Source organism: Tachypleus tridentatus, chromosome 9, assembly GCF_004210375.1.
Source record: "Tachypleus tridentatus isolate NWPU-2018 chromosome 9, ASM421037v1, whole genome shotgun sequence".
Taxonomy (NCBI): domain Eukaryota; kingdom Metazoa; phylum Arthropoda; class Merostomata; order Xiphosura; family Limulidae; genus Tachypleus; species Tachypleus tridentatus.
The window spans coordinates 28,191,535-28,205,915 of record NC_134833.1 but is presented as its reverse complement, the minus strand read 5'-3'; the positions used below and the strand labels follow the sequence as shown (position 1 = coordinate 28,205,915).

General features: G+C 35.9%; 1 protein-coding gene across 1 annotated transcript in view; it reads right to left on the bottom strand.

The window, feature by feature from the left end:
• LOC143227051 (epithelial sodium channel subunit gamma-like) overlaps nt 1–14,381 on the bottom strand; it is a 40,237-nt gene that overhangs the window by 23,766 nt on the left and 2,090 nt on the right. The window contains exons 2-4 of the mRNA XM_076458597.1: nt 9,078–9,219; nt 3,944–4,116; nt 128–237 (exon numbers count right to left, since the gene is read on the bottom strand). Coding sequence (XP_076314712.1) covers nt 128–237; nt 3,944–4,116; nt 9,078–9,219 — 425 coding nt within the window. The remainder of the gene's footprint in view (nt 1–127; nt 238–3,943; nt 4,117–9,077; nt 9,220–14,381) is intronic.

Below are 14,381 nucleotides of genomic sequence, written 5' to 3'. Positions count from 1 at the left end.
GTAATCAACAAATTCACGAACCTGCAAGCAATTCGTTTAATAGATAATTTATAAAATTGTTTTGAAAAATCGAAGAAGATATCAAAATCTGTAATTCTTTGGATGACTACAATTTATCTTTACCTACCTGAGAGCATTCCAGCAGATTCAACCTTCAAGTCTCGTGTATCTCCTCGCCGGTGAGCATTGAAAGTAAAACAGTTTCCGTAGAGAAAAGTCCAGAATTTTGTGAAGTTTCTTAAATGGATTAAAAAATTGACATGAAATGATATATTATTAGAAGATGTACCTGACATTACTCGTGTGACAAAAAAAAACAAACGAAAAGAAATTAGTGCAAAAACATGCTTATTTCAAAACTTTTATTTCCCTAAAACGTATCATAACATATACAAAGGGTCCGGCATGGCCAAGCGTGTTAAGGCGTGCGACTCGTATTGTGAGGGTCGCGGGTTCGCATCCCCGTCGCGCCAAACATGCTTGCCCTTTCAGCCGTGGGGGCCGTAATGTTACGGTGAATCCCACTATTCGTTGGTAAAAGAGTAGCCCAAGAGTTGGCGGTGGGTGGTGATGACTGGCTGCCTTTCCTCTAGTCTTACACTGCTAAATTAGAGACGGCTAGCGCAGATAGCCCTCGAGTAGCTTTGTGCGAAATTCAAAATACAACATATACAAAAAGAAATATTACTACTAAACATGGAATAACTACACCAAAGAGCCTATTTATAAACAATGTTCCTGATCTTCTCTTTTGGTGCATAGTAATGCAAATGCTCTTCGTTGTCTACACGGAAGAATTCAACATAAAGCTGCCCATGAGAAAAGCTTTGAATTGTCAAATTTAGTCCAACCACCTTTAAAAGTTGCCATTGAGCCTTGTTAGTGGACATTACAAAGCTGAATGTCAGCTTGGATGATAGGTATCCGAGACAGAAAGTTTATGTGTTTGTTAAAGAAAAGCCACAATACACTATCTGCTGTGCCTACCGTTGTAACTCCAAAAACTTACTGTCATTCCACCGGAGGCCCCGAGGCAAAAAAACATTTTCATTTTTGAAATTACGTGTAATGAGTGTAGCTTTGATGATATTAAAAAGTAATTCTCTCAAAATTAACCTTGTGTAATTGCATAACCTAGGTGAGTTCAAGATTATCAAAAGCCTGAAAGGTGTCCCAGTTTTGAGTACCATTTAATATGGTTGAACACCTGGGATTGCAGGAAATTCAAGAATTCAACTGGACAGTGAATAACTTAATCAGGGTACAACACTGAATCAATGGATTTGTAGGACTTATTCTCTCTCTAGGTACTTTCTGGGACAATCTGAAATTTATCCTGTCAATGGCATAATTTTTGGGAGCCAAAATAGTCGTCTTCCGTAGCCAAATAATGTCTTTGATATTTTGTTGTATATTTGAAAAATACATTTGCTCCAGTTCCTCTTCTATATTTGAAAAGATGCCTTTAGACATGGAGCCTTCAGCAAGATTTCTATTTCCAATGTCAGGAAGAGATGCAGCAAAGTTTTCTGCCTCTTGATATCTGAAGATATAAACTAGAATGTTTGTAGCTAGCTTCAGTTTGAAAAAAATGTCTTCAAAAGAATGGTAAGTTGATGCGAGCATTAAATTCCTCAAGGTACAACAGGTTAGATCTGTCTGAAGTCACCAACCATGAAAGAAGTTATACCACCCATAAGCCCGATATTTCCTCGAAGGTCCTACAAAGCTATGTTGACAGCCTCAAATTTTCTTCCGCAGGATTTGGTGCATTCATCTCACAAAATTAATTCACAATTAAACAGAAATTGTGCAAGTACAGGCTCCTTTCAAATATTGCAAAAAACATGACACTTTTGTCAGGATAGATCCAATTGTAGCTTAAACGTGGGATGGACAGTTTTTCCTTCAGTAAGCAGAGTGGTTGCAATCCCTGGTGATGTCAATCTAGAGCAATGTTTTCTCTCTGACGAATCTTAGCCAGGGGAAGGTTGAGAAAAAAAATGTATTCCCAATGCTACAAGGTGCATCTTCCACTATTTTCGTATGGGCTTTTCTCTGTCCATATATCAGTTTTGGCGCATTTTTCTCAATAAAGACAAGTTCCAAAACATCATAGGAAATTTCATGTGGAATATCTTAAATAAGGGCATGCTGGTTGTCTCTGGACGGTGGTAGCACTTCTGGTTGTCCGGATCAACTGTGTGGATTCTACGTAAGACCTCATTCACCAGCACGTCGTTTCCATTTGTTTTGTACAGTCCAGGTGTAGTAGGAGGGAACTTCATGATATAGCAGGTGGAAAGTAAATGGGTTACTTTGGCACAATCCTCAAAAATGCCATAAGGATTGTATTTTTGGGAGCCAATGTGTATTATTGAGCATTTCCATCGGTGAAGTAGATTTTATAGAGGAAGTGCCAAATGAGCCACTGGGGGAAACACTCGTGGATGGGAAAGCCAAGAATTTCCCAAATAAACTTCATCCACAAAAACAACCACTTTAGATTCCTCGTTGGCATATTTAGTTGCAAGCTTATTTGATGGATTTCACACGGCTGCATAATTCAACACTGATGTGGGCCTCGTAGATCGTGCACAGAAAAGGGTAATAGGGGGTGATTCGTTATTTGTCAACCTTCATTTTAGAGTTAGTTCCAGGCTTGAGTGTTGATTGAAAACCATCAGCTTCAGGTTTCCCGCGACAATACAGAAGATAGTTAACATACCCTGTATGAGATTTTACAAGAGGTTCCTGGGATACTTCTTGGTTCACTTGTGGTTTTGAGCTTCCCGTATGGGGTATGGACCATTTGCTTGCATACCAATCAAACAGACTAGAGTCTTTCTCAGGATTAGGAAGCTCAGCACTGATAAACATGTCAATATCAATTACATGAAATCTTATCCCTCAACATGCGGGCATGAGAAAGGCCATGTTTCTACAATTTACTGGTGGTGTGCAAGTTGCTACTTGTCCTTCCAAAGACACTTTAGAAGTGACCACTTTCATAACTCATCAATTTTGAGCTTAAACACTCTGGTAGTGATGTCATGCCCCTCTGTTGGCTTTTGATTTTGATAAAGCTCAACTTGAAGCTCTTTATATTATGGATTGCCATATTGCCTGACATAGGTCATCACATCTTGAGTCTTCTCATGCATGCATTCGTGGAACGCCTGTGAATGATAAAGGCAATATAATCAATCTCCCCATATTATGAACGTTTGAATCACCATTGCAATTAACAGCCTACCTGAGATAGACATATTCTTCCACACAAACGCTTTTTTATTGAGTTGAATGTAATGAAGGCATTCACTTTCAGTTTTGGCATACTCACACACAATATACTGGCGAAAAAGGCTGGCGCACATTAAGATGTGGTTTCCTCCTCTATGTCTATTATCATTGAGGAATAAAAGTCCTTGGAGGAGACGGCTTTGTTAGGATGAGCTTGGCTCCTCGCTTTTATAATCTTACAAATCTGGAAGTGATACCCGTTTTGCCACAGGACCATGGAATATTGTAGGCATCATAGGATCTATCTATCTCAGGAATTTGTTTGATGGTGTTGTCTTTGTATCGAAGAACGACGTCTCTCTTCATCAAAGTAATCTATTCACACTCTTTCTAAGTGATTAATCAAAGTTACGTTACCTCTAGCCTAACTTTGTTTAAGGGCAGAGTATTATATAACAGTCAGAGTCTGATATCTATCACTTAAACTAAATTCGCTTCATAAGAAACAAAATAAACAATGCACGGAAGTAATGAAAATGTATTTAGTTTTATCAATTAAAATAATTTGTGCAAGCGAAATTACAGCAATTATCATGCAAATATCGAACAATTGTTTCACCACAAGATCAGATTTTACACTAACAATGTATATTTACGGACTAGTTAAAGAAAGTGATTTCAGTAAAGGTTTTGTACTCACTCCAAACAGGATTCTCCCATATAGCTGCAATGCTTTATCATATCGTCTTTTTGAAAGCCAATTTCATCTCGGAAAGACGTATTTAGTGACAAATAAGCAAGAGTCACATTGATGGCTCTCTGCTCTTCTTCTGTTTTCGGATATTTCGAAGCCAATGCTAATAACATTCGAGGCTGAAAGGAAAAACGGAAATGATAGGTTAAAAAAAATCCCTACAGAGACGCTATTTAGAAATTCGTCCAGAAAAAGTGCAAAGGTAAGCTTAGTTTCTTAACGCTGCTAATACACAACGTGTATGTATAAAAATTGTAACATATCTCCTGTGGCTTTTCGCAAATTCCTAATACACATACATCCACTATTCAACAAGAATCTACGTTGAAGGAAGACTGTGATACGTCAAGTATAAAGAGCTAATCTGTGGGTCTCTTGGGTATTTTACAAATATCCGTTTTGTTAGCGTTTATGTTTGTGTAAGAAACTATTCCAATAAATGTGAATATTATGGTAATAATTTATCATTGAAATCATGTACCAATAACAATTATTGTTAAATATTATAAATTTCCATCAAGTTAACGTTTGTATTTGTGATTATTCCTTCGTCAGTAAACATCATGGTTAGTTATGCGTTGTCTATGTCAAATCTCTGTAAGAAACTATTGCGTAAGTGCTTACATTCAACAATAGACATGTGATAACAATGAATATCCGCTTATTAATACTATAAGAATCTATTGTGCGAGTATTTACATACAAGAATAGACATGAAAAAACAATCAATGACCGTGTTTCAATACTATAAGACTTATTGTGTGTATATTTACATTCAACAATAGACATATGATAGCAATCAATGACAGTGTTTCAATACTGTAAGAAACTATTGTGCAAGTAATTAAATTCAACAATAATTATATGATAACAATGAATCTCCATATCTCAATACTGCAAGTATTTGCATTCAACAATAAATGTGTGGTAACAATGAATGTCCGTGTTTCAATGCGCTAAGCGAGAGTGCAGCTGTTGGAGACACCTGTGGGCTAGATTTAAATTGGAAACTCTTTTACCTTGACAAACCCTTGTAGAAGAGAACACTCACTCTATAAAAGAAAGTACAAACGACGAAACAAGTTTTATAGTAAATACAATCAAAACTGTCTTCACTGTTTTCATAGCAGAAAACCAACCCAGAGCAAAAACTGAATTGATCTTATTATAAGTACTGCAAAAAACAACAACACACGAATACCATACATACCGCATTTAATAGCAACAATCATTGGATACCGACTGAAAACATAAATTCACAGTTGTATCAACATCCAAGGTTAACTCGCTTCCAAGAAACACGAGATCGAAGATGTAATTCAGCACACTAACCTTGATATTATTATTCTAAGTGAAACCCTGATCTATTGTAACAATAGATCTAAGATATACAACTATACAGCAATCAGAAAAGATAGAACAAACAAACATGATACAAACAGATGAATTATGTTGCTATACAAAAACAACCTTTCAATAACAGAAATTAAACTAAACAGCAATAATGAAAATATAATTACTGATATCCTGTTAGCTAACACTCAACTGTAACAGTAGCAGGAACTTATTGCTCACTAACTATATGTATAGATATAAACCTACTCCACAACATCTTTTCCCACAACAAAAGTACAATTGTAATAGTTAATCTGAATAACAACTTTGGGTGTAAATCCACCAATACAAACAGAAGACACCTACTACAATTCACCGATGAAAATAACACAGCCCTAATAAACGACGGTACGCCAACGCATACTACGTGTGCCACAAATGCAAGTGACATCCTAGACATTTGCCTCAACTATTTAAACATACGTCAGAGGTTAGTGAAATTTAATGTTGGAAACGATGTTGAGAGTGGTCACCTACCTATACGGTGTGTCTTCGATCTCGCCCCCCACAAAGATATAACCTTCAAACAAGACAAATTCGACTACGAAAAAGCAAATTGGCAAAAATACCAAAAAGAATTAGATGACATATTACCAGACAGTATTAAGCATAACGCCAACAACCAATCAGAAATTGGTTGGTACAGTCAAATGATCACAGAGTGCCTCCTAAAAGCAACAACAGAAAACTATAAACAAGACATGGAAACCAAACAAACAACTAATAACACTAATTAAACAACAAAGACAATTAAGAAGACAGTTTATGGCAACAAGAGATAAAGAAATAAAAACACAAATTAATAGTATTAGAAATAAAACCAGAGCAGAAATTAAATAGCTAAAACAAGAAAAATGGGATAACTTCTGCTCCCAACTAAATGAAAAAACAAACCCAAGAAAATTTTGGTCACATCTAAAAAGACTTATCAAGGAAGAAACAACAAGAAAATACCCAACACTAGAACATAACAACATCTTAACACATGCCAACGAAGTGTAAACATCAACTACAAAACACATAACGAACCAGACATGAACAACTACTTTTACAATACAGTAAACAATCATCTAACAAATAATACAGAACTATACAAAACACTTTTCCCAGTCAATATAAACAACAATAATATTAATAACACAAACGAATATAACAATATACTGCTAACCAAAAAGGTCACAAAAACAGAACTCAAACAAGCAGTAAAAAAACAACAAAAAACAAATCACCAGGAAATGTCAGCATACAAGCAATCCTCGTCATATAAGGTATTCCGAAATTATTTGACCATCTATTAGCAATTTTAATTTATCATTTTACTCTGACTACATCCCAGTTACTTTGAAGGAAGCTAACATACTAATGTTCCATAAAGAAGGTAAGCCAGACAACAAACCAAACAGTTATCGACCAATCAGCCAGATCAGCTGTGTAGACAAAATTCTTGAACGTATAATATGTAATAGACTCTCCACATTTTTGGAGATAACATCAAAATTATCTGAGGAACAAAACGGATTCGGCAAATTTAGACAAACAACAGATCGTTTAGTTTGGTTAACAGAAACAATGATAACTAGCTTTAATTAAAAATAATGCACTGTCGCTTAGTTCCTCGACATTGAGAAGGCATTGGACACTGTATGGTATAATGGTCTCTGGTTTCGCATGAATGAAATGGGACTTTTGCGTGGAATTATTTGCTGACTCTCAAACCATTTGGAAAACAGACAATGCAGAGTGAACGTAGAGAAAACTTCCTCGGAGTTCTTCACTCCAGAAGCCGGCGTTCCTCAAGGAGAGGTGGTAAGCCCTATACTCTTCATCATGTATGTGAACAGTTCGCCGATGATGTAGCAATCTGGAAAAGTACCCAAACACCAGCATAGCAGCCACAAATATACAACACAATTAAACAGAATACGTGAATACAGTCAAAAATATAGAATCAAGACAAACACAGCAAAAACCCAACTAGTAATATTTACAAAGTTAACAAAACACCAAAAAGAACATCCACAGATCTACATCAATGGGACACTTCTTCAGACTGCTATATCCGCAAACTTTCTAGGACTAACTTATGCCCCCCGCTAGTATGGCGGTATGTCTACGGATTTACAGCATTAAAATCAGCGGTTCGATTCCACTCGGTGAGCTCAGCAGATAGCCCGATGTGGCTTTGCTATAAGAAAACACATACACAGTAACTTATCATTCAAAACTAACATGGACAAACCATTTAAATAATATAAAAACTAAAGTTTAGCGAAGAACAAACTATGCTAGGAATCTAACTGGCAAAAACAGTGACAATATCCTAAAAATATACGAAACATATATAATACCTGCAATAGACGATACATCTCCAGCATGAATTAATGTAAGTCAAAAACAATTGAAAACCAAATTATAGACATTACATAACACACTACTTACGACGGTATATAGAGCACATAGAACCGCCTTTTCAAAGTTTATGCATAACATACCAACAATAGCAGATAGACTCCTACATAGTACAATAAAATATTTTGATAAATATTGGAGGAAAAACGAACTACCATGAGAACTCGACAGGTATTACTTATATGATGAAGATAGTCATCCAACTCGTAATCTGAGGGTCGCGGGTTCGAATCCCCGTCAGACCAAACATGCTCGCCCTCCCAGCCGTGAGGGCGTTATAATGTAGCTGTCAATTCCACTATTCGTTGGTAAAAGAGTAGCGCAAGAGTTGGCGGTGGGTGGTGATGACATGCTGCCTTCCCTGTAGTCTTACACTGCTAAATTAGGGACAGTTAGCGCAGAAAGCCCTCGTGTAGCTTTGCGCAAAATTCAAAACCAAAAAGCAAACAAAGCTAAATACCTCTCCTTGATTAACCTATACATCAGATCAATAAGAAAAATGTATTAAGCAGTTCAAAAATAAAAATAGAAACAAATAAAATAAAAATAATAAATAAATAAACAAAAATAACAGTAATTGAAGTAATAAAATAAAAACGGGCCACCTATGGGTTAGACATTGGCGAGAAACGTGCTGATAAATATTGAATAGTTTATGTAAATGTTTTAGCTAATTCCCCATAATAAAATTGCGAGTTACTATGCAACTGGAAAAAGAAATAATATATTCGCACCAAATGTATTGGTGAATGATACATGAACATTGCCCTGATAGAGGCCTGAGTAAATAGCGGGTTACTCTGGCCTTTGTGTTATATTTATTAACACATTAAACAGTTTACATAAACAAAGAAAAGAAAGGAGAAAGAGGTCGCGTGCGCCTGACCCTCCTGAGTATGTATATAAATACCCAAACAACAGAAGATAGAGAGAGACAAACCTTTGTATGTGTAACATCTACAAAACGTCAATTTTCCTGATGTTTTAAATTTCAAAACATTGAATTCTAGCAATTGACGAGACTATTTTCGGAGGTAAAATATGTTTCTTTTAATCACTTAATGAAAATTGTTTACTCGCGAAGTTCCAGAACTTGTAATATAATTATCTGGAACTGTAAGAATATTGTATATACGTATATTTATTGAAATACGTAGTGTAAGGGTGTTTAATCCGAGATAACTTTCTGAGAAGATAAAATATGTACGTTTGTAGTTAAGCAAACGTATCTGAAAATTTTGAGTAACAGAAAAACCACACACACATTTATACTTACCGAAGATTTTGGAATATTTGATGTTGGTGTAACTGATGACATCGAACAGACACGTAAGTCAGTTGAAAATGTGTTACATACTCCAAGTATGTCACTTTTCTGGAACACACAGCATATCCTCTTAAGTGTTCTCATTTTCATTCTATATATTGGAAACAACACAACGAATATACACATAACTGTCCACCAGTACCTGGTATCATCTATTCGCAAAAACATCTTTATATAAAAACCCTACTTCACACATCGTAGTTCCCCAGTACCACAGTGGTATGTTTGCGGTCTTATATTACTAGAATCTGGGTTTCGATACCTGTGATGGGCAGAGCACAGATAGCTCATTCTATAGCTTTGTGCATAACTTCAAACAACAATCGTATACTGTAGAATAAATATTCATAATTTTTTCTAATGAATATATGAAACCAATTTTAATACATGACATTAAAAAACGTTACGAGTTTTTATTTAATATCAACTTAATGATGGGTTAACTAATGAAATACGTTTCAGGGATGAAGTTATTAATGAAATACACGCCAATTATGAAGTTACTAACTAGTGGTGTGTCAGCCGAGGAGACAGATGACGTCTTAGTACTGATTATACCCACTAGGTAGCGTATTAGTTGTAGAAGTTTATTTTATTTATTATAAAATGAAACTGTGTCATGCTGACGATATTTGAAAATCTCATACGATGAAACATGTGTTTTTCAGTTCGGTTAGTTATATAATAATACTTGATCTTTAACATAAAACATTACCTCTATATCAATAAATATGTTTAAGAAAATTGTATTAATTTTACTTTTACACGTTGGGTAAGAATTTTTTCACATATTCGGGTGGTGTGGTTAGTGACCAGCAACAATGACTGGTCTTCAAAACCATATCCATATCCAATTAACACAACTTTTCTTACATGTATTTATGCGAAAAGGGTTAGTGTTATAGATTACGTGTTATTATATATAAATAGTCGTATTAAGTTGACACAACTTTAAAAAAACGATACAAATGTTCCTGAACAAAATCGTTAAATCACTAGAAAATAAAATCGCATTACTAACAACTTGCAGCGAGATCTTAATTAAACTTATCATAGAATCAGGTCATAAGACAGGGAGAAGCTAAGCCAGTTGATTGATCTCTGTTTCATTTGGTTATTGTTTGGTCACGTGACCTGGAAAGATCTGGTCCTGCACTTCCCTCCTTGGTTATTGACTTGGTTCTTCAGTAGAATACGGTCCGGTAGCTAGAAAAACCCGTTTTTACATCATGCAGTCATTGCATGTGGGTTGTAAGTGTTCATTTCAACACATGAACGACCACTTTATAGGATTATTTCCTCTGGTCATTTCTTATTTAACAGTAATAGATTAGAGGTAAGATACCCAGTTAACAGCACTCACTGCCAGTTCTTTGACTTTTTTTTTTTTAGCAACGAATCACTGATTACAGGTCGACGGTTAAATTATAACTCCTCTGAGGCTGAAAGGGCGAACATGTTAGGTGAACCGCAGGTTGTGAGTCGAGTGCCATGACCACCAGGCCATGCCAGGCTTGATTAAGAAAGACTTAGTTGTTCTAACAACCAGGGACCCGGCATGGCCAAGCGTGTTAAGGCGTTCGACTCGTTATCCGAGGATCGCGGGTTCGAATGCCGGTCGCACCAAACATGCTCGCCCTTTCAGCTGTGGGGGCGTTATAATATGACAGTTAATCCAATATTCGTTGGTAAAAGAGTAGCCCAAACGTTGGTGGTGGGTGGTGATGACTAGCTGCCTTCCTTCTAGTCTTACACTGCTAAATTAGGGACGGCTAGCGCAGATAGCCCTCGAGTAGCTTTGCGCGACATTCAAAAACAAACAAACAACCAGATATTTCCCTCTCTCAAGTAATGTTTTATGGCAAATAGTAAGGACGTATCTGCTCATATTTTTAATACACCGGGATTATGAAAAATGTTGTCTGGTATCAAGCAACACAAACCCGTTAGATACACCGAGATTACCCTCGAGGGAAAAGCCTTGTCTAATAACAAGCAAAATAAACAACCCATTTAACACTGAAAAACTTATCTTAATCTACATCAAATATTTACATTAATATAACTCGACTAAGATGACTAAATTTCATCGATATAGCGGCCTAACCTATCTCCAATGATATCGTAACCATAAGTGCCAAATATTTTTATTTTTACATATTGAAATATTTTGTTTATTATTATATAGATGGATACTGAAATTAAATTAAAATTTACAAAGTTGACCATGACATTATCGCAAAAATTGGTAGATTTCAAAAGACTGATTCTTTTTAGATCAAAGCCATACTGGGCAATCTGCTGTTTTCACTGTGTTGTAAGTCCGTAAACTGTCCCACCAGGGGACTATTTCAAACGACCCAAAAACTCGATCAATTATAATAAAGTGATACAAAAACATTAAAAAAATTAGTTTTAATCAATATTTATAACTGCCTTTAGGTGATCGTATCGTCTTAGTACTAACCTCAACAAAGGTTGATATCCGATCGCCATAACCTTATCGTAAATATTGGATGCTCAGTGAAGAAAAGTGAAAAACCAGGTAGAGGAAAATTTCATAGTCAAAACAGTGAGATCTTGGCACACATTTAACACCTTTCATAACATGGTATGAACCGTGAAGTCATGACAAACATTTAGTACTTTTCATCTCATGATGAGAACTGTGAGATCATGACACACATTTAGTACTTTTCATCTCATGATGAGAACTGTGAGATCATGACACACATTTAGTACTTTTCATCTCATGATGAGAACTGTGAGATCATGACACACATTTAGTACTTTTCATCTCATGATGAGAACTGTGAGATCATGACACACATTTAGTACTTTTCTAATCTGTGAGATCATGATGACTTTTCATCTAATGAACTGTGAGATCATGACACACATTTAGTACTTTTCATCTAATGTATGAAAACTGTGAGATCTTGAGCACACTTTAACACCTTTCACCTTTCATCTCATGATGAGAACTGTGAGATCATGACACACATTTAGTACTTTTCATCTCATGATGAGAACTGTGAGATCATGACAAACATTTAGTACTTTTCATCTCATGTATGAGAACTGTGAGATCTTGGCACACTTTTAACACCTTTCATCTCATGATGAGAACTGTGAGATCATGACACACATTTAGTACTTTTCATCTCATGATGAGAACTGTGAGATCATGACACACATTTAGTACTTTTCATCTCATGATGAGAACTGTGAGATCATGACAACACATTTATTACTTTTCATCTCAATGTTAGAATCGTGAGAACCGTGTCATGGATCACATCTTATGATGTTAGAACCTTTATTATGGATGTGAGGCACACAGTTAGAACCTTTTATGGATGTGTAATTTTAAGTCCATGTAAGGGTTGTGAATAAACTGTTGTTCTTCAAATGAAATAGTAAACATAAGGGTTAACACATGGACTATCATAAGCACTGACATTACATTATCAGAAACAAAATATTTAAGTAAATAAGAAAATTAACATTCCTGTCAGTTAATATGTATGTATATTTATATGTAAAGACACAGTTTGTGTTTTCCTTATAACAAAGCCATATTGGGCAATCTGCTGAGTCCACCGAGGGGAATCGACCCCCTGATTTTAGCGTTGTAAACCCGTAGACTTACCACTGTACCAGCGGGGGACAGTGTGTTTTTCTCATAGCAAAGCCACCTCGGGCTATCTGCTCAGCTCACCGAGGGGAATCGACCCCCTGATTTTAGCGTTGTAAATCCAAAGATATACAGCTGTACTAGCGGGGAGCATTTAAAGACACAGTTACTAAACAATGATTGAATTCGTTTATCAATCGGACACACGAGGGTTATCTGCATTAGCCATCCCTAATTTTGAACTTAAAGATTAAAGAGAAAGAGTGGATAGTGAATAGTACCTACCGCCACCACTTGGGGTGCTCTAAACGAATAGTGGGATTCGATTGTCATTTTAACAACGTACCCACGGCCCCAACTTAAGTATATAGCGCGACTATTTTTGCAATAAAAAAAGTTATATTACAAATACCGCTTGTTGAATGGTTTCTACTTTCCTCGTATCTGCGAACTTAAATTACTAGAAATCAAATTTCGATATTCGTGGCTGGTAAAGCATATACATGTTTTCATGTAGCTTTGTGCTTAATAGCAAACAACAATGTACATATATGTGTGTGTGTATATATATATACTTCTCTTATTTAATAAACGTTTGATCGTACTTGATACCTGCGATCATCCTGAGCATTGAAAAAAAATATTTTACTAGCTATATCATTACGGTTAGATTTGTTTGAAATTAAGCACAAAGCTACATAAAGAGCTATCTGTGGTTTGCGCACTACGGGTATCGAAACCCGGTGTGAATCCGCAGACATACAGTGGAACCACTGGGGGGGGAGCGATCATAATGGGGATTACAAAGTCAGTAAACCCTGTATTTCTTTCTTTTTTCATATACAGCTAACAGCAACTTATGTTTTGATAATTTATTTGTTGTTAAGTGCAAAGCAGATACACGATGGACCACATGTGAATCGCCTATCACGGATATCGAAACCCAGTTTTTAGAATTTGGGGACAGCAAAATATGATGAAGAAGCTTCAAGCAATGACAATGTTGGACAGTTTCATTTATTAAGATAAAAAACACATTTCAATCGTTGAACAATTTCATTTGTTAAGATAAACACCACACGTTAATCGTTGAACAATTTCATTTATTTTACAGATTTACAGACAATTGAATTGTTTGACTGAAAACACCGGCTATCTGCACTAGCTGTCCCCAATGTAACAGATAGTCATCATCGTCCATCGCCCACAAACAAACAAACAAACCTTAGACTGCTCTTCTACTTTAATTCAACGAATAGGTTTGTTTATAATTAAACACAAAGCGAGACAATGAGCTTTCTATATTCTGACCGTCACATTATAACGCCTCCACGATTGAATATTGTTTTAGGTAAAGCTACAAGCATGTTGTCCCCAATGGTGTCATCATCGTCCATGGGCTCTTCTACCAACGAATAGGGAGCTTGACCGTCATTCGAACCCACGATCCTCAGATTGCGACTCGAATGACTTAACCACTTGGCCATACCAGGTCCATCAAATAATAAACAGATAAGTAGTTGTCTTAAACTATAAATTCATATCTAGAATTACACTATTATAATATAATACAAAATATAAAAACGAATGTTTGTAGTTTTTATTACTTTAAGTTG